The sequence below is a fragment of the Cariama cristata genome, unplaced genomic scaffold (genome assembly GCF_000690535.1).
Source record: "Cariama cristata isolate BGI_N322 unplaced genomic scaffold, ASM69053v1 scaffold42020, whole genome shotgun sequence".
NCBI lineage: Eukaryota > Metazoa > Chordata > Aves > Cariamiformes > Cariamidae > Cariama > Cariama cristata.
In genome coordinates, this window is record NW_009593897.1 from 1 (window position 1) to 25685 (window position 25685).

The following is a 25685-nucleotide window of genomic DNA, read 5'->3' on the forward strand; positions in this document are numbered from 1 at the left end:
CATGGCCAACCCCTCACAGACCTTCTTTACACCACGGACCTTGAAAAAGAAAATATTTCTTACTGTTATCAGTACTGGCTTATTCACAACACACATTTCTCATGTCCAGAGCCTTGACTGTCATACTTGCTTGCAGTGCTGAAGCAGCTGTCCCTGCAAAAGCCTGGTCTATGCAGGGCTTTCAACAGTGCTTGCACCATCACAGATTTACACACGTTTTCTCCGAGCCTCTAACAGCATTAAACGTCCTACTGTAGCACAGCAGCGGTGGCTTCTTCCAGGGACTCAAACCGAGTGACTACTGCCCAGCACATCAGTTTTTGGCTGCTGAGCATCTACACTGAGGTTATTAAAAACTGAAAAACGCCTGGCTGCCACGGTATTTCCAATCCACCCATTGGGTGCTGCATCCTCCCCGAGCACCCAAAACCCCAACCACATCATCCCCCAAGGCTGGAGTCCAGGAGCCAGCATGCCAGCATCTTGCAAATTGTTCCCCACCTGACTTCCCCGTTCCTGAGGATACTCAGCTTTCCAGAGTGTCTAGACAGTGATTTGTGGTTTTCTTGTCTTTAACGAGGAATGCAGCTGTGGCTGGCGTCTTTGCTTTGGGTTGCTTTTTTTTTTTTTTTTTTTTTTTTTTTTTTTTTTTTTTTTTTTTTTTTTGTTGTTAAGCCATTGCCATGGTAAATGGAGCTGAGGAAAGAGCAAGAAAACTGGGAAGAATGATCCAGGCCAAGAAGATGTTGTAGATGGAAGGTGAATTAAAAATGCACAGTTTCCCAATGAAGTTTTAAACTACCAAAATATGTTAGTTAAAAAATCTCTACAGAATGAAGATCCTGCTGCTCCCACAAATCCTGACATCCCCCTTTCGAAGTCAATGGTTGAACATCCTATTCCTTTGGCAGTAAGAAACCAAGCACGTAAATAGCGATGAAGATCTGGGCTGTGCAAAATCCACTTACGAATTAGCAGCTTTCCCCGGTGGCGCTGCCTGCTCCAAAACATAAATTTTAAAAAGTCATCAAACATCCCCCAAATCTGTCCTCCTCCAAGTCCCTGCTTTTTAGGAATAGGAAGATCACATGTTAAACGTGATGGAGAATATACCGATGCCTTGTCATCTTCCTGGTCCTGCAAGCAGGCAGTTTTGAAGTCTCTATTTCTCTTGACACCCAGATCAGCAGAATCACACCACATCGCTGGGTGCTGTGCAGGCACAGCGGAGCGTCTCCAGGCTCGAGAGCGGTATACATTTATTAAAGCAACGGCACGACATTTGTGAGCAGTGTACTGAAATACGATGGAAATATTTGATGACTCGGCAAACTGAGGGTGACAGAAGAGGCTGGATTCACTGTGGATCACTTCACCTGAAGCTCTGTAGATATCTTCATCCATCCTCTATTCTGTCCCTCAAAGCCCAGCACAAAGCCTTCATCCCACTGCGTGCAGGTAAAAACACTACCAGCTGATTTTGAAAGAAGTCGATTTTCCTTGAAACTTTCTGAAGCGCGGGCTGCGTACACATTTAACATTCAGTGCCCTTTTGAAAATGGTAAGACTCATCTCCTATGTAGGTGCAATGAAAGGAATGAAGAGTCGTGAACTTTATTTAGGGCTTGACAGCTGAGGGTCAGCAAGCAGCCAGCCAGATGTGGCCAGAGCTGAGGCTTAGTAAGCCCAGGCTGGATACAGAGATGGGAGAAATGGGGAGGACAGCACTCGACAGCTTCTGCCCTTGCATCTTGTTCGGACATAGAGGTTGCGACACCACAGTTCCTGCCTTTTTCACCAGAAAGCATCTACCAACATTCTTGTTTATCGTTGGATCTGTGTACCCATGAGCAGACCGTGTGGCCATAGACCCCGCAAGCAGTATATTATGAATTGGCTTATTAAGAGCTGAAAGGTGATTTTGGAAAGATCTGAATGTCGTAAGGCACCATAATCTCTTCAGGCAAACAGGATTTTTTGTCAATTTGCAATCCTTTATGATATTGAAAGGGCACAGATCTGCAGACTGTCCCTGATTTTCAGATGAATTGCTCTACTAGTATAAAAGATATTCTTATAATAGTCCCAAATTAGTTGATAGCTTGAAGTGCCAGAATCCTTAATGCTCTGCTATTTTAAACATATGGAAATGGATTCAACACTTATCATCTATTTAGAGATGTAAATTTATTGAAAAAGATGCCACTTCTTCCTAAGCTTCAGGCAAGCTCTGATACTTAGCTTTCTGGTCACAAGCAGGTTTTTACGAGGACTCGCGATTTTAACTGCAGTTATTTATTTTCCTTCTAAAGGCTGGGAGAAGCAGAGGAAAATTGACTGTATTGTCTACAGAGGGGGGGGGGGAAAAAAGAAATTACTGGTATGAGCACTGGTGTGAACTGACACAGATAGGGCAGTATCTGGCACATCGTACCCTGAGGGTCTTTTCCCAAGCACGGACACTGGCCCAGACCTTGCCCTTTGCAATTGCTCTGTCAGTAGCTCCACACTGATGTTGGAAGCATCACTTATTTCTGTTACAGTCACTTGCTTTAGGGGAAGAGCGATGAAAAACCAAACACAGGCAGTGTCAGCAATGACATTGGCCAGGTCAACACCCCATGGCAAATGAAGCTCCCCCTCCCGCTTCCCAAATTTAGCCTAAGCTTCTAAAAGCAAAAGGCATTGATCATTCATCTGCAATTAAATCTCTTCTCTGAAAGTCAGACTGGTTCCCAACTTCAGTCTGTCGGGATAGCTTCCTGCACGGGCAAGCCCGGCATTGATGTCGTGTGCATGAGGCTGCCATTAGGATTAGATGAGAAAATCTGAAGCCTGTTCCTAGCTCTGCTGCTGACAGCCTTCTTTTGATTTAGCATCGTCACCTTATATAGCCACCTTAGCATCTTCTAAGATGGAGATTTGTATCTATTACATAGGAACGCTGTTTGTGCTTTAAAGCTTCTGAAAATATGACTTCCTCCTGTGGAAAAAGATTTTTTTTTTTAAATGGTTAAGTCTCAGCTATTTGATCATGTGTTATTATTCAGCATGATTCATGTATTAATACCATAAGGCCTAATATTATGCTTCTGGGATTAAGCAATATTTCTTAATGTATTTCTTACCCCAGTATTTTTGCAGAGAAGCTGGAACAGGGCCAGTTCACACGCAAGGTGCCTACACATTAGTGGTTAGCTCAGGTCAGGAGAGTACTTACAGAGTGAATGCCCCAATCATCCCCACTTACCCTGTTGTGGTTTGCATCATGGAGAGGGCACGTGAGGTGGATTCCTCTTGGATGAAAGGTGGATGGTGCGCACATTGCAACCTCAGCACTCTTCTGCATTATGGATCCGCTCCCAGGCTGTACTACTTGCTGGTGTAGACGCAGCTACAGCCTCTTTACTGCACCTTAAAACCTCTTGATGGCATTTGGAAAGTGAGTTTGCTGGCTGGATTAACTAACCACCAAACCCGGTATCTTGACTTGCTAATGTTTAAATCAGAGGTTTGATTTTCTTGTTTACCCCAGTTTGTTCACGACGCTGAGTCCAGCCTCAGTAGCACAGAAAAAAAATCTGTCTCTGTTCCCGAGGTAAAGCACCGTCGTCTTTTCTGTAAGCCTGAAAGAATTCATCTGGTGTAAGAGAGGGTTATCACAGAGATGGTTTTTGGAAGTGCCCATTCACTTCTGGGGGTCAGAATCAATCCCGTGTCTTTTCTCCCAGTGGGAACAGGTGATCTCCCTTGCCTTAAGCCCCACTAGCTCCCCTTTGAAAAGGGCAGGGAACTGCCAGAGCCTGCTGCTGCTGAGCAGTCCCCATCCCTGCCCTTCCCTTCCACCTTCGCTCTCCCCCATCCAGACCCAAGCACCCAGCTCTCTTCCCTAATTACACAATGACTGCGTACCCAAATATACTTCTTACGTCATGACAACTCCCAGCATCTCTCACGGCATTCAAACCCTCTCCCCGTCATGTTGGTTGTGCCAGGCTGCTACGGGGCTACGGTGTGAGCGAGCCGATGGGATCCGGGGCTGGCATCACTGGGCGGACACTCACCTTCGTGTCCCCTCCACCTCTGTCCCATCAACGGCCCTGCTGTCAGCTCCTCTCTGCAAACAACTCCCAAACCTCTCCTCCCATTCGGCTTCCCAACACACAAGGGGCACAGCCTGTGGCTCTGGCCTAATTAAAAATTTTGGTACGCATCCCACACGCTTACAAAGTTTTGGCCACCTTCATTACGTGTGATGAGTGTCCAGGTCTCGTATCGCAGGGTCTGTGTTCCTAGCAGACAATCACAATCCCAAGACTTATTTGAAGCATCGGAGTAAAACCCATGCTGCTCAGTGAAGTATTTGATAGCTGTTTTCCTGAGCAGACGCTTGTTTATTTTTGTTACTGATTATAATCTCTGGCAGTAGGAAAATGTTAAGGAGGTATCAGAGCTATGGAGGAAAAAGCCAACTCCCAAGTTATGAAGGGGTGATGGCAGAATTTACGGGCTGGCTGGGGTTGGAAAAAAGTGGACAATTATAACTTATTTGCAACACACAGGGAACCTTTACCTTCAGACCAGGCCCTGTACAAGTGCGCCTCAAAGGTTTTCACACAGGCTCCTACAACAAAGCCAGCTGGTCTGGGAAGAAACGCAGGTCAAAATTTTCCTGCAAAACCTTCAACGTGATATTTAGTGCATTTTTAAACTCTGCCCTTCAGAAAGCCCTGTTTTTACTAAAGTTTGGGAGAATTAAAATCACTGGCAGATGTACCAGAACCTAAGGATTATGCAGGATTTCAAATCAAATTCATACAATTCCTTCCAAGATATCCCATCAGTTGTCTCATTTAGATTGTCAGTGCCATTTTTAAAACACAAGGTTCAACTAAATCCAACAGCACACAGAAAAAAAACGATGTCAGCCTTGCTCCAGCCCCTGCTTCCACCAGCATCTGCCCAAAAAGTCAGGGAGACTTGCACAAGCACACAAACACTCACTGGCAGAGCTAAATGAAACTTAGCAGGGCCAAACATCTCACCAAAATTCTTGCACAAATCCCTTCAGCAAGTTATTTTTAACCCATTTTTTCTCCAGACTCCACTGCTTTTTTCCCAGCCACAGGGCAATGGTAGCAATGAATTTTGTGGTTTATTTATGACGATGCTGGGAGATCAGGTCAGGCTAGCTCAGTCCAAGGCTCTGTGAGAAAGCATCCTCAACGTACGTAGCAGCAGCAGCTTGAGGTGTTTCACCCTCTCACATCTTGCCCTTTCTTTCTGTGTTGCCCAAAGGAATACTGCTTAGTCCCAATAAAGGCAAAGCCAAGGAGAGGGAGGAAGATGGGTCCAGTCACCAGGTCTTTGTCATTTACAGTATGTTTAGAGCAAGGGTGAATACAGCTCATGCATTTGTAACATTTCAACACCCACTCCCTTTCCTGTAAATTCCTGCAGGACTTTGGCAGCAGAAAGCATACATGTGCTGGAAATAATGGAATTACAAAAGAAAGAAAGGAAGGGAGTGTAAGCAGTGGGACTAGGAAGAAAGAGCTAGACACATACCTTTCAATTTATATACACACCCTTCTCACATAAACCAGAGGTAGTTATTGGCTAACTAACTATTAGTTCGTTAATCAGCTTGTCCTCTGAGAACAGGGTTTGGGTGTACGATATACATACCAATCAGCTACTTTAAGTTCATACGTCTCTCCCAACAATTCCCCAACATTGCAGCTTTTCTTGTTAAGGCAAGGACCAGCAATGCTCTTTTTCCTTTGATATTACATGTATTTGCGTGTGTATAAAAACCTGCAAGTAACCAGGTAGGTTCAAGATGTCGTCATTCATCATTAGGAGCTGAATCGGAGACCCTCAGAGCTGTCAGCAGAAGCCTTCATCCCATCATGATGCCCACTGCTGGGCAGCTGTGTTTTCCACAGGATCTCTCTGACTCAGCAGCCAGTAGGAAATGCGTAGCACACTGAACAATGAAGCACAGACAGTTACTGAAAATAAGTGTTCTCCATTACAAGTAATTCCATGCTACATTTCTCTTAGTCTTCAAATTAAAAAAAAAAAAGACATGCATGGATTGTTGAACTTCATTTATTTTATTCAAATAAACGGGCTCTGAAGGAGGAAATAAAAGACTACAAAGCTTTGCACAGCAAACTGTTTCTATACATAGCTAGAAACAGGCATATAGCTAGTCTATAATAAAGCAAACTGTGCAAATCAACTTAGGCACAGCATCTTCAAAATAGATGTCCTACCCACAGTTAAGCTTTGAGCTATTCTGAGCAACGCTGAAGAAAACAAACATTTTCCTCTCAGTCTGCCTTCTCAACAAAGCCAGTTCAGCCAAGACTTATGACAGCAGGCAGATGCTTCGGTGGAACAAGAAGGGGACCGACAAGCAGATGACTGAATTTATCCCTTTAGAAACCAAGTCTTGTAGTAGAAATAAAAAAATTGTAACAATGTTTGAAATTATGACAATCTAATTGAATCAATTTAAATCATTACTGATTATTACTCCTAAAGCAATTCTAATTATGGGAAAAGTCATAAGCAAGTCATGTTTGCTGGTGAAGTTTTAAGGAAAATAAAACCGCTGAAATGGATGAAGTCACCGAACAGAAGAAACCATCAGAAACCAAAGCTGTCTTGAACGGCTAACCTCACCATAGCCCGCAGGCAGGTCTCCCATGAACGCAAAGAAATATTTACTCAGTTTCAGCTCATTCAGATAATTGCATTCCATATGCACAGTTAATCCACATTTAAACTAAGTGGCATATAAAAGACGTTCCTACTTTATGTGGAAAAATTACCATAAGGCGCTAAAATCTGCTCGTGCGAAAACCTTGCAGGATTAGAACCTACCAGGAATAATCAGGAATACTTTGTTTCATTAGCAGGTTTAGTCAAAACATATTTTAGTCAACTTATTTCGCCAGCGTGTTAACGATATTGCCAACTAATTAAAAGAATTGTAAGTAACTGCTTTTCTGCAAGTAATTTGAATTCCAATTTCCATCTGAATAAATCTTGCTGCAAATCATGAACAAATGAACAGTCATCTAATAGGAACGGATAGACAATGTTTACTATTTCTTAATATAGGAAACATCAAATTTTAAGAGCCTCAATCAAAACGTCAGGTTGACGATAGCTTTAAAACACACTCACACGTGTATTCAGAAAAAGCAAAAAAAGCAGCAACCGCATTTTCTGACCTTACGAGTTGCCTACTGAAGTCTCCACACGGTACACCTTCACAAAACACCTTCCACATACCTATGAGAGCTGTGGGAAGGGTGGAGATCCCAGAGAGCTTCTCTGGTAGGAGATGCCAGGAGCCCCTCGGGGGACAGCAGCAGGGAGGGGACAGGCTGGTCACGCACGGGTAGGGACTGGCCCGCTTACGCCCAGGAGCGGGCTGCAGGCCACCGCGTTACTCACCAGTCCCGTGGGCAGCCAGATGCCGTAGTCTGGGTATGGGATGTGCAGCTGAATAGCTCAAGAATGACAGGTTGGCCACCCTTGATATGACGCATCTCCAGGGGATGCGAAGGACAGCCAACTGTAGTTTAAAAGTGGTGTAGTTCTGTGAAAATATCTTGATTTGGATACCAACAGGGAGGGGGAAGAAATCTTTTAGGGAGGGATAGCAGGGAAACGTGACCTAGAATACAAACACAAAACAAGGCAGAAATTGATTATCTGAATTAAGCTTTCCCACTTGCTGATCTAAACCATAATTAAATTGGCGATTCAAATCAAGGTAGCCTGGTGTTGTCTTATCCTCCTAAGTTTCATATATTTTATTTACACATAATTAGTAAACTTCCTATGACACATCCTGGATTTGAGAGTGCATGAACTGCCACTGAATGATAAGCAATGAAAATGTTGCACTGCTGCTTTTCCATTTAAGCACAAATAATGTCAGCAGAACTCATGAATAAGCTCCAGTAATGGGGAAATGGCATCAGAGAAATGTCTCCTTTCTTCTTCAGATCTTAAGCTGGGGACAAGTCAGGAGCAGTATTAGCATTAATTAGATCGCCAAGTACGTACCACGCAGATCTCCTGCACCGAAGTGTAAAATCCCAGATCAGTACAAGCTTGTTAAAACAGAGCACTATTACTGTTTGAGGAGGACCGGGGAGAGGGGGGGGAGGAAAAAAAAGAAAAGAGGAGAGCAATTGTGGCTTTACATCAAGTATATTTCATAATTGTTCGTTAAAATATGTACCCACATCACAAAACACTTAAAAAAACCAAAGTATTTTTAAATGTATGTACAATAATGCAAAAATATGCCTAAATATGTATCTAATGCAAAAAAATAAACCATTTAATAAAATCTCCCTTCAAATGTCCCCTTGCTCTTCAACACCTTAAAAAAAAAAAAAAGGAAAGACCTCAGTAAACAAACAGGAGTTAAAACACAAAGTGACAGACAAAAGCAGCACAAAGCAGACACTTAAGAATGGAGAGACATCCAGTTTGGCTTCCCATTCCCCTGGATTACACCACAACTACGGCACCACTTGTCCTATGCCAGTGGAATTTTGGTTTTAAAAAGTCAGCCTGGTGTTCAAGCTAGAAGAGGCTGCCTGTGGTACTCATTTTCCACGCGAGCAAAAAAAGTTAATGATAACCCAACCAAGCACCCTTTAAACCCCCTTAAACAGGAGTGAATTTCACCCTAGGCAAATATTTCATGTTCTGCATACTCCTGCCAAGCACAGAGATCCCATCCAACAAACAATATGGACTAAATTCTACCTGGACAACTAGGGTGGGAGGGAGAGACTTCTGCTGTTTCATGGTTAATTCTTTAGTCATCTCTTCTTTCTGCATTCTCTGGGAAACTGCAAAGAGGTCTCTGGTCTTACAATTTCAGTAAGTCCAGTATCTTGTATTTGTAACGTCGCAGTTTTACTGGTAAGTGGGCTCCTAAATATTTCTGAAGACTAGGTCTGAATGTCTGAGTTAAATGAGACACTTCACAGTTGCAAACAAAAATGCTGACCTGGTTCTTGTTTGGATGTGTTCAGGTGACTGATGTATATCCTTTATCAGCATACAGTTGGCTGTATGTGAAATACAGCTCTTGTTTGAAAAAGCAATCTGAGGAGGTTTCAGTATTGCTCCCTATAGGAAAGGTGGCAGGAATTGAAGCGCTCTTTAAAAAAACCTGCTTATAAGGCACTAGTGCAGCAAGGTTTATGATAAACGTGGTTTTATGATTTCCATTTTCCAACTGTTTAAAAGTAAGTCCGTTAAATCAACCATAAATAGCAATAAAAAGACATTAGAAAAGTCCCAAACCAAAGAAATCAACTTAGTATTGAAACTTAATTTATGACAGTCCCACTTCAGTGCACCACTAGCTTCTGTGTGTTTGTTTTTTTTTTAAACTCATCGTTGGCTCATGCTCACCCTGTATATGAAAGCCCCCCCCCTCAAGTCACAACGGGCTGAATATCTTCTACAAACAAGAAATTTTTAGATGACATCATATAGTTACACATTAAACTTACAGATGATTGACAGGAACACAGGAACACATATTGGCTTACACACTGTACATATCTATTTAAAGCTTTAAAAGAATAAGAATATACACAAAATATACACTTAATTCACAAAGTAAAACAGCCCTCAACATCTGCTATTATGTAGGGCTATGCATTTCCTCTATTAAAATTCCACACGTGGAACTATCTGTGCGCCAGCTCCTCTTCATAAGCAACAGGATCACTTCAAGGTAAATTAGTTCTTCATGTATATGTAACAGAAACAGCAAAAGCTCAGCCTCTAGTCATCACTGTCGCTCCCAGACTCACTCAACTGCAAGTCATTTCCTATGGAAAACAAAAAACCAACAAAACACAACAAGTGAGTAGGCGTTAATTCACATTTCATGGCAAGCAAAACCAAAGAACAGTCACATTTACACTGGAAGATTTAAATACGAATAACACAAGAAATGAATGCAAACGTAATCTGTCATTTAATGGAACTGCTCTCCATGCCCAAGAACATAAAGAGCTGCATGGGGCTAATACGTGGTCAGATCCAGACCAAACCGAGCGGCCTTGGCTCCACAGCTACCAAAGCTGCTCCCTGGTGGGAGAACAGCACTCTCCACACTAGCAGCTGTGGAAGGAATTCCACAGCCTCCACCCAGCCAAGGTCCCGTATATGGCTCTGGGACAAGGCACTGGGGAATTCCCTGGCTTTCTCAGCCCTTTAAAAATAGATCTTTTTTTGGTTTAAGGCCATTTGAGCAGCCAAGGCAAGGCCTCCACGTGTCAATAAACCAAAAGGAATGTTAAAGCCATCGCAACTCAAGGCTATCAGCTGAACTAAACTGACACATGCTGTGGCAGTAAAGGCCCCCCTCTAAAGTGCAAAGAGAGATCAGACAAAAGAAGGCCAGGATATGGATCAAACCGACAGTCTCAGACCCTGTTTTGTAGAGCACTTGTGAATTTTGTGAGGTGGAGAGGATAAAAGGAGGCAAGAATCATGCTTGTAACCGAACCTAGCTCTTCCAGCATTCTCCCATGGCCCTGCCCAAACAGCTGCACAGCAGCTATGCAACAGCTATGCCCTGGATTCCTTCACCTCCTTTCCCCTTTTACAAAACAAGAACTTGGCTTAGGGGCAATTCTCCCCATGTAGATGGTTACCAGTGACTTGAATGCTCAAGGACATATTAATCCTTGGCAAAAGGATTTTTAAACCCAAAGGCAAAAATCACTGCCTGAAAAAAGGAGCTACCCTAACAGTTCCCAAATTCTCCTGGAGTCAGAGGCTTCTTGACCTTCAATGCCCTATGCAGTACTGCTGTCGTGGCCCAGGAGAAACAGGGGAGAGGCAGCTCACAATCAGAAACAGGGAAATGGAGAGAGTCCTAATGACTTTGTTGAACTTTGGATTTTACTTAAACATTCATTACTGACAAGAAGACTGACAGGCCTCTCCAGTTTTCCAGCACGCCTTTTCAGTATTGTCTGTATAATATACTTGTCCTCTCAAAGCTGGAAACCCTGCATTTATCTGTATTTAAACTCCATCAGTTCCCTATGTGTGGCTGCCAAGAGATGTATGCAAACATGCCTCAGGAGGAATTAAGAATAATTTATGATAACACAGTGTTAGTTTCTTGTAAATGCAATATTTTAACTCCACTGAGTTAGAATATACCTGATCTAGCTTAAGGAAAGAGCAATCCAGATGCGCACCGTCTCCCCAGTGTCTCATGGGACAAAACTATGCTTTAAAAAAAGTTGTTTACACTTTTTAAAGGGTGGAGTGAGTTTGTACTGATTCAGTGCTTGCAAACACCATAGCTGTAATATTTTAACCAAATACATGGCACTTCAAATTTCCTTTCAAAATGTGACACTTGTGAAAATGCAGCTGAGACCAATACGGTATAGAGTAAATACTCTTACAAAGCACTGCACCAGATCCTCCCACACCGATGCTTTTCTACCCACTCATTCCACCTGGAGGGCTGACTCAAGGCTCAGCATGGTGAGTGGGGGCCATTGCACTGATGCCCACAGGCTCCACACCAAACTGAAGCAATCTCCACACCTTCAGCCAGGTCTTGGCTCTCTGTTCAAAAAACCTGCCCACGTATTTCAGCCAGTGCCACTCCCTGGGATTACTATTTGGCAAACCGCACTTCATGGAGTTAGCCTAACATGCTAAGAAAATGAGTGGTCTCAAGCAGCTTCCCACAGCGATAAAACACAAGCCTTTACTTACGGAGCGTGTTCATGAGCTGATTGCTTCCTTGTGGCCTGCTGGTGCCGTTTGCAACAGCATTCCTGTTGTTATACTGCTGGTGCGGTGGCTGGGAAGGGGAGACGTGCGCTGGCTCTTCCCCCTCACTGCTGGAGCTTTCATCTTCACTCCCAGATGAGCTTTCTGAATCCGAAGAGCTGCTTCCACTGCTGCTGCTCATCTGCTCAATAATTTCAACCTCTGCTCTCAGCTCTGAAATAAAAGGACATTCATCTGGTTGAAACCATAAACAGGGCCCCATGGAATTTTGGAAAAGAATGTGAAAATGCAACAGTTTTGTCAAGTATAATTTATCACATCAAAATATCTCACATGAAAGAGACAGACAGTAAGGAAAAACCAAAAATTCTGAAAACTTTTTAATTTAGTTGTAGCTAAATTTGAAGAAGCATCAGCACAGGTTAGTATTGTAAAACCTTCACTTCCACTATTATAATTTATATACTTTACACTCCTGAAAGTACTTCCTGCTTCATTATTTTTGACAGGTTATATGCTCTACGTTCAAAGTAAGTACATTTCCCGATTGAGTTTTACAGGCCAGCAGCCAGCCCATTTTTTAAAAGCATCTTAACGTAGAGGAATCTAAATTGTTAGATGTCAGCAACATTGAGGCTTTTGGAAAACACAAAAAGTGAGGGGAGGAACATAGGCACATGATCACAACAGAAACTGCCTTGACTTCAGACAATGCATGAAACTGCTCCAGCGGAAAGTCACACAACTCATTTTCAACAAACTTCAGAAGCAGAGGGATGACATCAGATAGGGCAGATGACTGACTTTGCAGTGCGGCAGATGAAAATATTCACATGTTGGGGAGTGGTAATAATACCTTAACCTGCCACAGAGCTTACAAGTAGCCATAAAAATACAAAGACTACTCTGAGACTGGGAAGTTAAGTCAGACACACCCCAATGCTGGGTTTCCGGTGCAAAGAAACACCGGGATACCATGACAGCACCAGGACAGCCGCATCAGCAACAGCCAGTGTTGGTTGAACAACTGGTTACTAAACAGATATTAAGGAAAGTCACAGAATGACAGATTCGATTAGGTTGGAAGAGACCTCCGGGATCATCAAGTCCAACCTTTGCCCCAACACCATCACGTCAACTAGACCATGGCACTAAGTGCCACATCCAGGCTTTTCTTAAACACCTCCAGGGATGGTGACTCCACCACCTCCCTGGGCAGCCCACTCCAATGCCTAACAATCCTTTCTGGGAAGAAATGCCTCCTCATTTCTAGCCTGACCTTCCCCTGGCACAGTTTCAGACTGTGCCCTCTTGTCCTGTCACAAGTTGCATGGGAGAAGAGGCCAACCCCAACTTCGCTGCACCCTCCTTTCAGGTCCTTGTAGAGAGAGATCAGGTCTCCCCTCAGCCTCCTCTTCTCCAGACCAAACACCCCCAGCTCCCTCAGCCGCTCCCCATCAGACTTGTGCTCCAGACCCTTCACCACCTTCGTTGCCCTTCTCTGGACTCGCTCCAGCACCTCAAGGTCTTTCTTGTCGTGACGGGCCCAGAACCGAACACATATATGTATCATACCATATTGTTAAATTTGTCGTAATTACAAGTGGCCTAAACACTATTAGAAGACAATTCTTTTGTATCCACGCACAAAGTCGAATATCTAACGACTCAGTTCACCTCGGCAGGTTTCCATGACAGAACAATTTTTGCATATATGTTAAGCATAGGATGTGAAACCCTCCAAATTTAGGCTTTTGTTGTGCTAGCAGTTCTATACCTGCAGGGTTAGAACTCAGTGCTTGCCCTGGAGAAGTCACAGGCTAAAGGGACAAGAATGAAAAAAGGGAAGAGATGAGGTATTACCATCTCTACCTGACAAATGGAGAATTGATGCCAGGAGTAATTCACCTTAGGTCAGATGCCTGTCACAGCGAGATGAACCCCAGCTTCTCAGCTGGGGACATCCTTCTTGTGTACTGCATAGCTAGATCATGTCTTTCCTTTATGTAAAAGAAGCACAATTTTAACGCTTATCTTCAGTCCCTGCAGGAGTAAGTCTGAGCAACTGGAAATCTTCCCCTTTTCAGCAAGACTCATTTTCCTTGGGCTGCTTAACACTATAGAGTAACAGCTAAGTTTTCAGCCTCCACATTATTTGCTGGAGAGAGTTCCCCTAGCTCAGCATGTCTTGGTTTGAGAAGTTAAGTTTTCTTTTGCTGGTTTTAAAACTGCTATTATTTGATTTCAAAGTTCAGAGCTCAATTTCAAATGCTATAGTTATACTGAATCAGAGCCAAGGCAGGCATATTGAAAGGGAACAATCATATGACTAACTCCAGCTGGGTATTTAAGGATAGTGGAGTTGTTCCTCCAACTTCCTAAATCTAGATCCTTGACTAGGCTGCCTGTGCTTCCTGTACTTTATTAGAAAGCCAGGTAAAACTTACTCTTTCATCTTGAAGACATAGCATAAAAGATCATTAGAAGAGGGAGAAAGAATATATGATTAGGCCAAGAGAAGTTATTACTTTGTACTGTAATGTCTTTCTCCCTTACTCCCTCCCAACACAGTCTTGCGGGCTTTAAAAATCCATTTCATGCCTGGAGTCTGATACACAGACAAATCACTGTCTGTAATGACTGTAAGTAACTGACTGTAAGTCGCTGTCCTCAGCCTACCCATATGGAGGATTTCAAATTGTAAATGTTCCCTGTGCTCAAGGCTAAGAAATTCATAGGGGAAAGCTAAAGGAAAGGTAAATGGGAACAAGAGTTCTTTCCCTTTAAGATGCCCAGATTTAATTTCTTTTTCCCCCCTAGCTTAACGATGTAAAATTCCCTCATATTTCTAGTGATGGAGTTGTTTAAGTTATAGTGTTGATAATAACACATTGTTAGAATACCCTTGATTGCAGTAAGCACAATCACCTATAGACCACATTCCATACTGCAAAAAGATTCAATAAACAAATCTAATAAAGGGCAAGCGTCTCAGAATTACACACGTATGCTTATAGACTCTCTAGCTCTGTGGCTGAAATGGAGGAGTGTTGGCACATGGGCTGAGAAGAACACAGCAGCATATAAAACAGTGTGAAGGTGAAGCAATCTAAGAGGTACTGGTGGTGAAAGGGAAAAGATGCAACAAGAAACGCACTCCAGAGAACTAGGAAAAAAACCTAAACTAAACAACAAGTTTGAACTCAATACAGTAGGCAAGGAAATAACTGAAGGGAAGCAGCCTGATGAATGGGAAAGGAAGATTAGCCTGGCTAATTTTAAACAGAATTAGAGATTAGTGTCAGATTGAAAAGTGAGGGGTTTCTGCTGGAGAAACAGAAAACAGAAAACTAAGAGCCCATAGAAGAGGTTTGGTTATGAGGAGGGAAAGGGAAAATGCCTTGGAAGGAGTGCTAAGGCCCACTATGCTGAATACAGGCAGGAAAAGCAAAACAGCAGCAATATCAAAAGCTTCAAGGACTGGGAAGTTAAGGGTGTTGTCAGCAACAGTGGTCACTAGTGGAAACTTGGTCTGAGCTCATCTTCTAGTCAACGTTTGTCTCACAGGCTGTCAGCTTCCCCACAGGTCTCTCTTGTCTCTTAAATCCTTGAGCCTGGAATTCTAAACGTTTCGTCTGTGCAGATGAGAAAAAGGTAATTGTTTTCACTAATGTTCTGGTGGCTGCTGCATCACTAAAAGTCTGTCAGGCAGAAAGCCGGCAGGATCACTACAGAAGTCTCTTCAAAACCCCCGTGTCACGCTGTCGAAGATGGTCGCTAAGCCAATGACGACACCAAAGCCTTGTAAGAAAAACACAACTGCTTTAAAATTGTCCGATTCTGCATTTTCCTGTTTGCCTGTTACACCTAGTGCAGTTATAGGTACTGAAGCCTTGGCTAAACATTTTTTCCCAGTGCCTCCAATTAAAATAGTTGTGCGTATACATATATGCTAAGCTGAACAACGAAAGAATCAGACCTTTCCTAGGTCTTTTTATGCCATAAGATCAAACGCCTCATACTGATGCACCTTTAAAGTTTAAAAGATTACAAGAGTTAGGATGTGCAGCAGTTACTTTTAAAAAAGCTTTCCATATAGTACAGTTTTGAACACTTACCTTAATTGAGTCTACATCGTCTGAAAAGGCTGACATCGCTAGGGGAACCCTAACTTTCACACACTTCATGTTACAACTGTAGGCTTTCTTTCAAGAAAACAAAAAGGTTTACTATTTTCCACTGGCAGTCAATGCCGTTTTTAAAAATTTGAGGTCAGAAATCATTATACACAGAAAACAGCCTTTCTCAACAGGGCTGTCTTCTGTATATATTCAGTAGCAAATGTCCTAATTTCTTTCCATAATCATGTCTAAGGGTTCTTACTTCTTCTTCTCTCAATTCCAATAGGTTACGCAGAATTTTTAACGAAAGCCCTAACCTTGGGCTGCAAGAATACCAAGGACTTTTGGAAATAAAGTCATTCAGCTTTAGGGAGGATAAGGTTGTACGCCTATAGCAGAATGTTTACTGTTAATAATGGTATGCAAGGTGGAGACAAATCAACTTGATATTTGCACTTTGAGCATGTCGAGATGGCGGCTAGAAGAGGCAGTATTTTACACTGAAGTGTAAAAAATTTGATTGAGGTATTCTTGAGAGACAAACACAGTGCTATGGCATAATCCTTACACACTACAGCTGCATTTTAGGTAAACAAGATCTGCTCAGAATTTTAAGCGCTGAATTTACAGTCTCCAAACCAGAAATATGTTTCTGCAGGTTTTTTTTCCAAGTATGGCATGCTGAAATTACGTCAATGTTATTGAAAACATTTCTGTTGTAGTCAAATAGGTCTGATAAATGCCAATCATTTCATGCACATAAATGGCTGTATTGTGGTACACGTGTGCAAACGTTCACCGCTTCATGAAATGTTATCAGATGTAGCCAAGTATTCAAAAGAATAAGCTCTTACCCTCTCTTTTGCTCCCTTCAGGCAGGAGGACCATATAAAAGCTTGCAGGGGAAAAGACTCCTCTCATGAAGGACCCTAGACATAGCCTCCCAAAGGCCTCCCTGAATGAAGGAAAGGACTGGTTCAACTCCTGTATGCTCTGACTCTGTCCTCAGGCACTGTTGTTTGGACAGCTGTGTAACGGGACAGAGAACTGACCTACCTGAAAGTTCATTTCCCAGCTCATCTGTAAGGGGAGCTATGGGAATGGAATGCACAGCTGAGGGTACCCGGGGAAAGCAGAAACCTGCACTGAAGTTACCTTAAAACTATTGTTAAACATCACGAGGGCTGTGTGTCTTACCACACGCTTACACAAGGCGCACTGTGAGCAAGAGAGTGTCACAGCGCCAGAGATCCCTTCCAACACCTCCTTTGGGAATTCTAAGTTCTGTGCCGTGTCCATTAAAGAAAAAGCACAGAATTTCAGCTTTATGTTTATCTTTCTTTCGTACAAAGGAGGTACTTCACCCAAAAGGAAAGCTACTGCTTGAATGGAAAGAACATAGTCTCTTCAGAACTTAAAAGTCTTTGTTGATAAAAAGACACATTAAGGGAAGCTAACAGGACTGAAGACTATCTCACAGCTTTTACAGTTAAGTTTTATTAATTATTTTCATTGTAGAACGGTGCCATTTTAGTTCTACCTTTCCTGAATAGGTTCTTCTGATATAAATGGTTTAGTAATGCTGATGATCTAGATAATCAATGCTGGAAAAAAGTTATAAAGAACATACACTGTAAGCAAACCCCCCCTGCCCAGGTATTTGTGCTCTTTTGGGGCCTCGAATGACACTACCTATCAAACACCAACTTGAAGTCCTATTTTTAGTAGGATTTATTTTGCTTGATTTTGGAAATAAAACTCTACAGGTTATTTCGTTGGAGGTACTTCCCAATAAAAGACGATCAGGTGGCAAAAAAAAATTACTAGGACAGTTCCAAACAATGTGACTTATATTTTACACCACTAGAAAATGGTCTTTGTAGAATAGATGTCACACCAGACAAATGTATTTTACTATAACATGGCCTTTACAAATTCCTCTATGTATACAAAAGAGTGCACCAATGGTTAGGTAGCTTACTACACACTACAAGACATTTAAAATTGACAACTGATTCCATTTTCAAAATTGATAAATCACCTGTTATCTTTCTCCTTACCTGTTACACAGAAAATAAAAATGGCAATGCAGCTAAGGGAACTGTAGCTAATAGACTCTCAGACATTCATTCTGTCTCCTGACCAGCGTCCAGGTATTGAAAATACTACTGCTGTGAAAGAGTAAGACCAGTCAGCACCTATGCAAACACACAGATAGCTTAGCAGTAAAACTGTCACCTAGTCATTATCGTGAACTGAAAAAAATATCCTGCTAAGTAATTAACATAGTCTGGGCAATTAACATAGGCTAAGTCTACAAGCAAAAATAGCTATATGGGAGAGAAAAAAAAGAGAAAGAAAAAGAGACCCAGAAAAAAAATACTAGACAGAAAGAGCAACCTTAAAATCAAATAATTGCATCTGGCGCCAGACAAGAAACACAAAGGAATCAAATAAAAATTTAAATTTTAAGTCTTCCTCATTCTGACTGTGCTATCCACAGCAAAACTAGGTATCACACCAGTGTGAAAGGCAGGACATGGGCAAAGAAAGCGTGCCCTGCTCACAGTGAAACACTGAGACAAAGCGCTGCTTGAGAAGGAGACTGAGCGAGGCATCCCTTCAAGGTACTTCAACAGAAGTATAGCAACTACATGGCAGATGTGATCATGGCTGCAGAGGAGTGGTTGGTAAAGGGGAAGCTGCAGGGCTGTTCACTCTCTCATCCCTCCCCTACTAGCACTACTTGGCACGGCACAAGCTCTAGGTCTTGTGATGGGAACAGAGCCACCCAGCCCTTCCAGCCCACAGGCAAAATGGTTCCAACCTTACTCAGTGCAGGAATAATTTTCATCCAAGTTACTTGATTGCATAACTAGACCATTAGCTTTTGTTGTTGTTGTCGTCGTTGCCTAAGACACCCATTCAACTCCTCTAGCACTCAGCTACAGGTTTCTGAACTCATGCTTATTTTGTCTTCTCTTCTCTTGAAGAGAGAAAGTTATCCAGAAAGAGGAAGCTCTCTCATGCCAGAGAACACTGCAGTATAAATATCTATGTTGGCAGAAGAGAATAAATAATTCACTAAGATGCCTGAAAATGAGATATAAAGATGACAAACCAGCTGTCAAGTACCATCTTTTAATGCCTGAACATTCCAACGTTTTTATAAAGTGCACAGTCATAGTTTTTATTATAAAGAAGAAAGACAAAGCCAGCCAAAACTCAGGAAACCACAAACTCTTCTTTACCTCTCTTAATGTCATCCAGCTGAGGCTCAGGTGAAGGATTATCTTTCAAAGGAGAAGTTTTAGGTCCAACTGCTGGCTTGGTTGGGGCTCTGAACTGCGAAGGAGGCTGAGATGCTCGGGCAGACTGTTGTTCTATTCGGGCTTGGATCTTACTGCTGCCCTCTGCTCTGAAAAAACAACCAGAGACATTCAGCGGTACTGTGCAACTATGTTCAGCTTTTTCAATATCCTTGTACTAATGCATCACCTGTGACTTCCTTTTGTACAGATCTCTATTTTGTTTTATAAACAGTGAATTACAGCTTTCGGCATGCAACACTTGCTTTCAAAAACAAATAAGCATATACAAGTACACTGCAACACCCTTACAAGATGTATTTTCAAATCCAGATGTGGTTCAGTGGTGCCAAATTCCCTACTTGAAGAACAATGAAGGCTTTAATTTAGCAACTAATATTTGTATTTTTAAAAAAGAATAAGCAATCATAGTAATTTAAAATAACTACATGATAAAACAAATCCACTCATAACACAATCCTGCTTAAAACAATCACAGCAAAAGAAACAATTTTTTTTACTTGCAATTAAAGCATCTCAAACTGAACTCTCTTAGAGGTCAACCTGACTAGAGCAATCATTCTTACGGCTAAATACATCATGCAAACATTTAATTCCTGTTTTTCATTCATTTGCTATCATCCCTTAAAAACAGCTTAAGCTGTTTCCTTAGTGGGAAATAGTCTCCAAAATAACGCTATGCCTAGCTGTTCGATTCAAATCGGGAATTTCTTCTTTTTACTGAATGAATGATACGACTGAGATTGTAGGACAGTCAATATCCTTGGCAGAAAAAACCCAAAAACAACCCAAAATACTTATTCAGGTCCCTCTGTGGTACACCATAACGAGGTTAAAGTGTGTGATGTATTTATTGCATAACACCAAAGTCTTTGGGGGTATGGCTTTCTGTAGTGTAGCACTGAAGCAGTTTATGTGGATATTAGAGCTCAGTTTCAGTTCTAGGAGGGTCCCAGCTCAGCAGTGTGATGCTTTGTGCCTGTGAGCTAATCCCACTGAGAAACAAGTTAAACCAGCCCGTGCGGAACAACTTCCTGGGGCTTGACCTAAACGCTTCTGGTACCTGAGTCAGTATGTTTAGCACTAACTCAGGTATCTCTGTGCCTCACTGAATTGTAGATGCAACCTCAAAAATTAAGCACAGCACCACCTCTTAATCCATCACTGAAATGCAGCTATTAGATACCCTATTAACGCAGCTTTTGACACAGTCATTTACAACAGAAGTGAGGATCTGGGAATACACTCACTCTATCAAGTGAAAGGTACAAGCAAAAGATTGTTTCCAGTATTAATTATGCTCTTGGAACTACAGAAAGTTTTATGTAGAATAAGTGCAATCACTTGTCTCAATCACTGACTGTCATCAGGATGTTAACACTAAAAACTCTGTTCCCGCAGTGTCAACATGTCGTTATAGATCAAAGTAGCCATGAAGAAAACCAAAAAGACACCTCTGATCTAGAAAACTGAATGACTTTGCAAAGCACTATTCCTCAAAACAGGGATCCCCAATTTGTTACTACCCTGCCTCTGCTTGAGAAAAGCTGAAGTATTTTTCACCTCACCAGAGCCAAAACTCAGTGGATCCAAACATGTCACTGAACCCAAGCCCTCCTGCACTTCTTTGCTCCTTTCTGACTTAAGCTTCACCTGGACAAAGTCCAGCAGAACTTAAATTGGGAATTCAAATCTCATCTATGATGTGCTCATATCCACTGGACAAGATGAATGCCACATGGATGAGTTTTCACATCACTGATTCAGAGGAACATTACAGTCCATTTACCTTGAACTCAAGGTGTTCCTGGCAAACTTCCAGCCAACTGCTGATGAGCTGCAACCCACATTTCTAGTAGTTTTACCAGCTAAAAGTTCTACACTGTAATAAAGTGGTGGGGTTTTTTTGGCTGGTTGGTTTTGGTTTTTTCAAATGTAAAACTTGCAAAATTATGTAAGAGCTTCTTCTTCATGAGACATTTGAATAACTTTCTCTTTAGATCTCAAAAACATGTGGTCCAGTGATGCTGAAAGAACGTGATCCAGAGACTTCAGGTACTTGCAGAGTATCAAGACTACTAAAAATGTTCCAGCTGCACACGCTGTAGCATTTGTGCAGTGATGCAAGAATATTGGGTCAGAGAGGATTTCTGGCCTGAGCAATTGTTCTAGGCAAAATCTCATAACCATTATTTCTACAGTTCCCCCCCCCTCCAGCAGCTGGAGGCTTTGGACTTGTTCCACTTTATCTGTCACTGATCCAACACAGGGATGAGTGTTTCTTGTTCCCTAAGAGTATATTATTAAAGCATCATGACTCCCACAGGAAGCTGTAGTGAACAAACCTAGAAAGTCCAACAATCCTTTTGACAGCCTAGTATTTCCATAGTCTTTTTCAGCTAACTACAGATTCCTGAAACGCATCCCATCCTTCAGCCAGCTTCCAAAGCTTCCAATCATCAGAGGTGTTTCACTGCAAACTACAATTATGTCCTTTCAGCAGTGGAGAATTTACAAATTCTTTACTCTTGGATTCACATTCCTATTTGCATTTTTAGGCAAGATAATTAGCCATGTAAAGCCCATAAGGCTTAGTAATTAAAAACCACTACAAAATAAAATAAAGTTCTGGTTCAAAAGACAGTCTGAAGAAGAAACTTAAGCAAGAATTAATCATATCAACAGCCCTGTCCACAGTTTTACCTTGTTTTCTTGACTTGAATGCTGCTACTAAGTTTTTCGAGCACATATTCCCCAGTGTCATGATTGATAATAAGCACACAGTCCTTCTGATACGGCCTTTTATTTCCTTTAAACACAGTCATTGGTGGAGTTGAACCCTGGTATCAAAGAGAGAGCACACATTTGTTTGGTTATAGTCCCCTACCCCAAAGTTTATAAACACTAAGAGAAATGAATATATGTATTGTTCTGACCAAGAGGCTAAGCACTTAATGTTTAGTTCCTACAGAAAATATTCATTCATGAAAAGGGAAAAAAAAGAGTTATATGCAGTAGATCAGATGTTTCCTCATCGCAATATTATGCCTTTCATCATTTTAAGTGTCTCTGAAGTGACAAAACATCTTCTACACAGTTGCCATTATGTACAGTTCTCATTCCCCAAATGGTAACATAACTGAATTTGCATAGCTGGCCCTGACAAGTGTCAGAAATCTTCTTGGCATTTCTGACTGGAAATCTTGGGTTTGAATAAGAAACTAAGTTCTAATTATTCCTGTAGCAGAACCGTTACCTAAAGAAATATGTGGTCAATTGAAAAATAATTTAAACTGCTTTGTATTTTTTTTTTTTTTTTAAAGGCAGTATTTTCATAGTGGATTATAAGCAACTGTCACAAACTATGTAAGAACAGCTGCCTTCTTCAAAGTCAGATTAGCGTGTAGATGCCACGTAATCACACCAAAACGTCTTCTCAAAAGCAAATGAGGTATTTTGACGCCTTCCAGAAAGTCTCCAAGTCCACACAATGCTGCCTAGAGCCATAAAAGTCTAATGGCTTAGACTGAGAAACAATAAAGGAAAAAAGGCACTCTTCTACATTTTATTCTGAGTAGCTAAAAAGAACAATCATATTTTAACCTCTCAGAATGCAATTCCTATTCTCCATATGCTAATAAATTGAATATGTTCTAATTTAAAATGGCTTCAGAACATTAAGAGCGAAAAATCTGAATTCCCAACAAAGACACAGCGAGACATACAGATACAATTCAGAAAAGATGTCTCAAGAAAGTCTAGTCTTCAAAGGCACATTACATTTTTATCATTCCTACGTTTAAGAGAGGAAAGCAACATTTAAGAGCATAAAAGGCAATCTGGAAGTCAAATCCTGCTCGCTGTTGACAACTAAGTCAGGAAACATGTAACACACAAATTTAATGAAAATTGATCAAAGCTTGTTGGCTATCATCGTGCTACGCAGAAGCCTCCTAACTCAGCAAAGACTCTGATTTTGCCTAAATAAATAAGCAGAAATGGAACCCTGCTTAAGCAAATTAACAGTCCCACCCTTCTACTTAAAATTAAATGTTTAGGTTTTATGTTAGTGCCTAAATAACACTGGCTTACAGATTCTGCCGATTACAGGATAGGAGGAGATAGGTGAAACCGGCGACATTTAATCAATTTGTTGTCATGCATGAGTGTTTTTTAACAAACAGAAATGCTTCACTTCCCCAACCAAGACTGTTTATCAAATACTAAAGCCACTAAATTCACATGCAGAAATAGTACTTCAATTTATCCAAGGAGCAAGGGACACCAAAATATCTCCACTGAACAAATTATTAGAGATACCCTCAGGGACCAGGCAATTTCAAAAAACATCTTAGAATCTGAATCCAATCCCGTTGTTGGGCAACTGAGAAACAAAGCAGGATCCAAGAAATTCTGTAAATCTCGTCAGGATGAAGCAATCTCAAAAATTCTCACTCTTTTCCAGTATGTTCAGTGTTTTCCGGCATGCTCAGTGTTTTCCAGCTTTCTGTTGGAAACACAGGCAGCACTGCCTCAGAACAACGTATGCACAGGGGCTGCATTCAGTGCAGTTAGCTGTCTAAGCCTCTGACACATACTATAAGCTTAAAGTTATTCATACTCATGCGAAGACAATCAAATTAAACTCATCAGGACAGAGATTCGGAAAGGGACATTACAAATGATGCTCAACACAAAAGATGATTGAACAACCCTGTTCCTGGTCTATCCAAGATGAATGCCACTGCTATTAATCGCAGTGTTACCTGCTCTCAAATAGCCCTACCATGCTCATCGTTTTTATAGACAAAAACCAGTACGTGTTCTCCCGCAGCACTAAGGGTGACCAAAGCCATATAAAAAACAGGAGCAGTGGGAAGCAGGCTAAAGCCTCATTCAGTGAGAATTATCACAGTACCATCACCTACCAATTAAAACCACCAACACGCTAGAATAAACAATACCAAAAGGATCTGACACGCGGCTTCCAAACCAACTGGTGCCCCCCTGCAACCACCAAACCCATCGATGTCTGTGAATTCTGGTTTATTGGCTTCACACATAGCATTAACTTCTGCTAATAAACAAATCCAGTTCCAGCATGCAAGCACATTCTTTTGTTTTGCAAAGGAAACCACTGAACCTTCAATTACAAAACAGCTGCACCTATAAACAGTTTGATCACTCATTTTATTGCTGTTTGACCGTCATCCTCACACAGTAGATCTTTATGGCATAATTTGAGGAGGAAGCAGGTGGGAAACCACTTCATTGCGACTCACCAGAACCAGCCCCCTCACTTCCACTGATAAAGCTAAAGGCAGGGAACCTTCTATGTTACCTGTACATGCTTAAGTAATGGGGAAAATATGCTTACCTGTGACTTCTGAACATCAAACTTTGACTAAAGCCCAAATTACTCTGCCTTTCTTCATTAAGCCATAGCACTAAAAATGGATGGAAACCAGGTATAGAGCTTCAGCTAACAGTAAAAGTCGTCTTGTTATTCAAGGAAGAGCAGGAAGGAAGGAATCAAAAGTAAAGAACAGACTGCAACCTTGCCAATACAACCCTTTACAAAGGTTTAATTGTACAGTTCTTCACTAAGGTAACACACGACCAGTCTGGCTGCTCAAACATTGAACCCACTTCTATTAACAAAGATGAAAGTGAAAATAACATTTACATTAGACTGTAACTACATTGCAAATTTGCTGGAGCATAAACAAGGACACATATATGACAAACTTACTGGAATATGTGGCAAAGTGATTGTTACATCATCTCCTTTACCCACTTGGAGGTCCCCCTCACAAGACGTATCAATTGATGCTGGCTTAAAGTCATCTAAAGAGGAAAACAATTGTGATTAAATTTCTTGGAGTCTTCAGAAGTGTCATCCTGCCCTGCAAAGAGTCACCGCACGTTCACCGTCATTACAGGGAATGCTAAAATACATGCAAGTATTTACAGCAGGGGTGGAATAACACACCAGTACAACGTGTCCACGCTCTGCGTCCCAGTCATATGATAGTACCAGATTTTGAACTTCCTTTTTAAAATGGAAATAAGGTTCTAGACCTTGTGTTTGAAGACCAAAAGCAGACTCCTCCAAACCCCAGGCTTCGAGTGACAGCTAATTTTGCAGGCAAATGTAAAACTGTACCATGCATCTCAAAAGAGTATCAGCTTCAAGACCCAGGGCTCTGCATGGCTCCTGCCAATTCCAAACCTGAGGACTCACTCTGTGACAAAGATTAATTCAGTGACACCAACTCATTTAGCCTTACTGATATTTCTGGCTATTTAACAGCCATCTTGCCTCCACAATACCTCATCAAGGGTAGAGGAGACCTCAGATCTCACTTATGAGGAAAAAAGTGGTGCTGATCTTATTTCAGTACGCTCCATG

The 25685-nt window shown here is 41.6% G+C and overlaps 1 protein-coding gene across 1 annotated transcript; it reads right to left on the reverse strand.

The window, feature by feature from the left end:
* Positions 1-9283: 9283 nt before the first annotated feature.
* Positions 9284-25120, reverse strand: EAF1 (ELL associated factor 1; the record flags this gene model as incomplete). The annotated part of the gene is made up of 5 exons (XM_009695869.1): positions 9284-9887; positions 11806-12036; positions 19196-19362; positions 21977-22113; positions 25026-25120. Coding segments are annotated over 5 exons (677 nt in total), but the record flags the coding sequence as incomplete, so codon positions are not given.
* Positions 25121-25685: the final 565 nt, after the last annotated feature.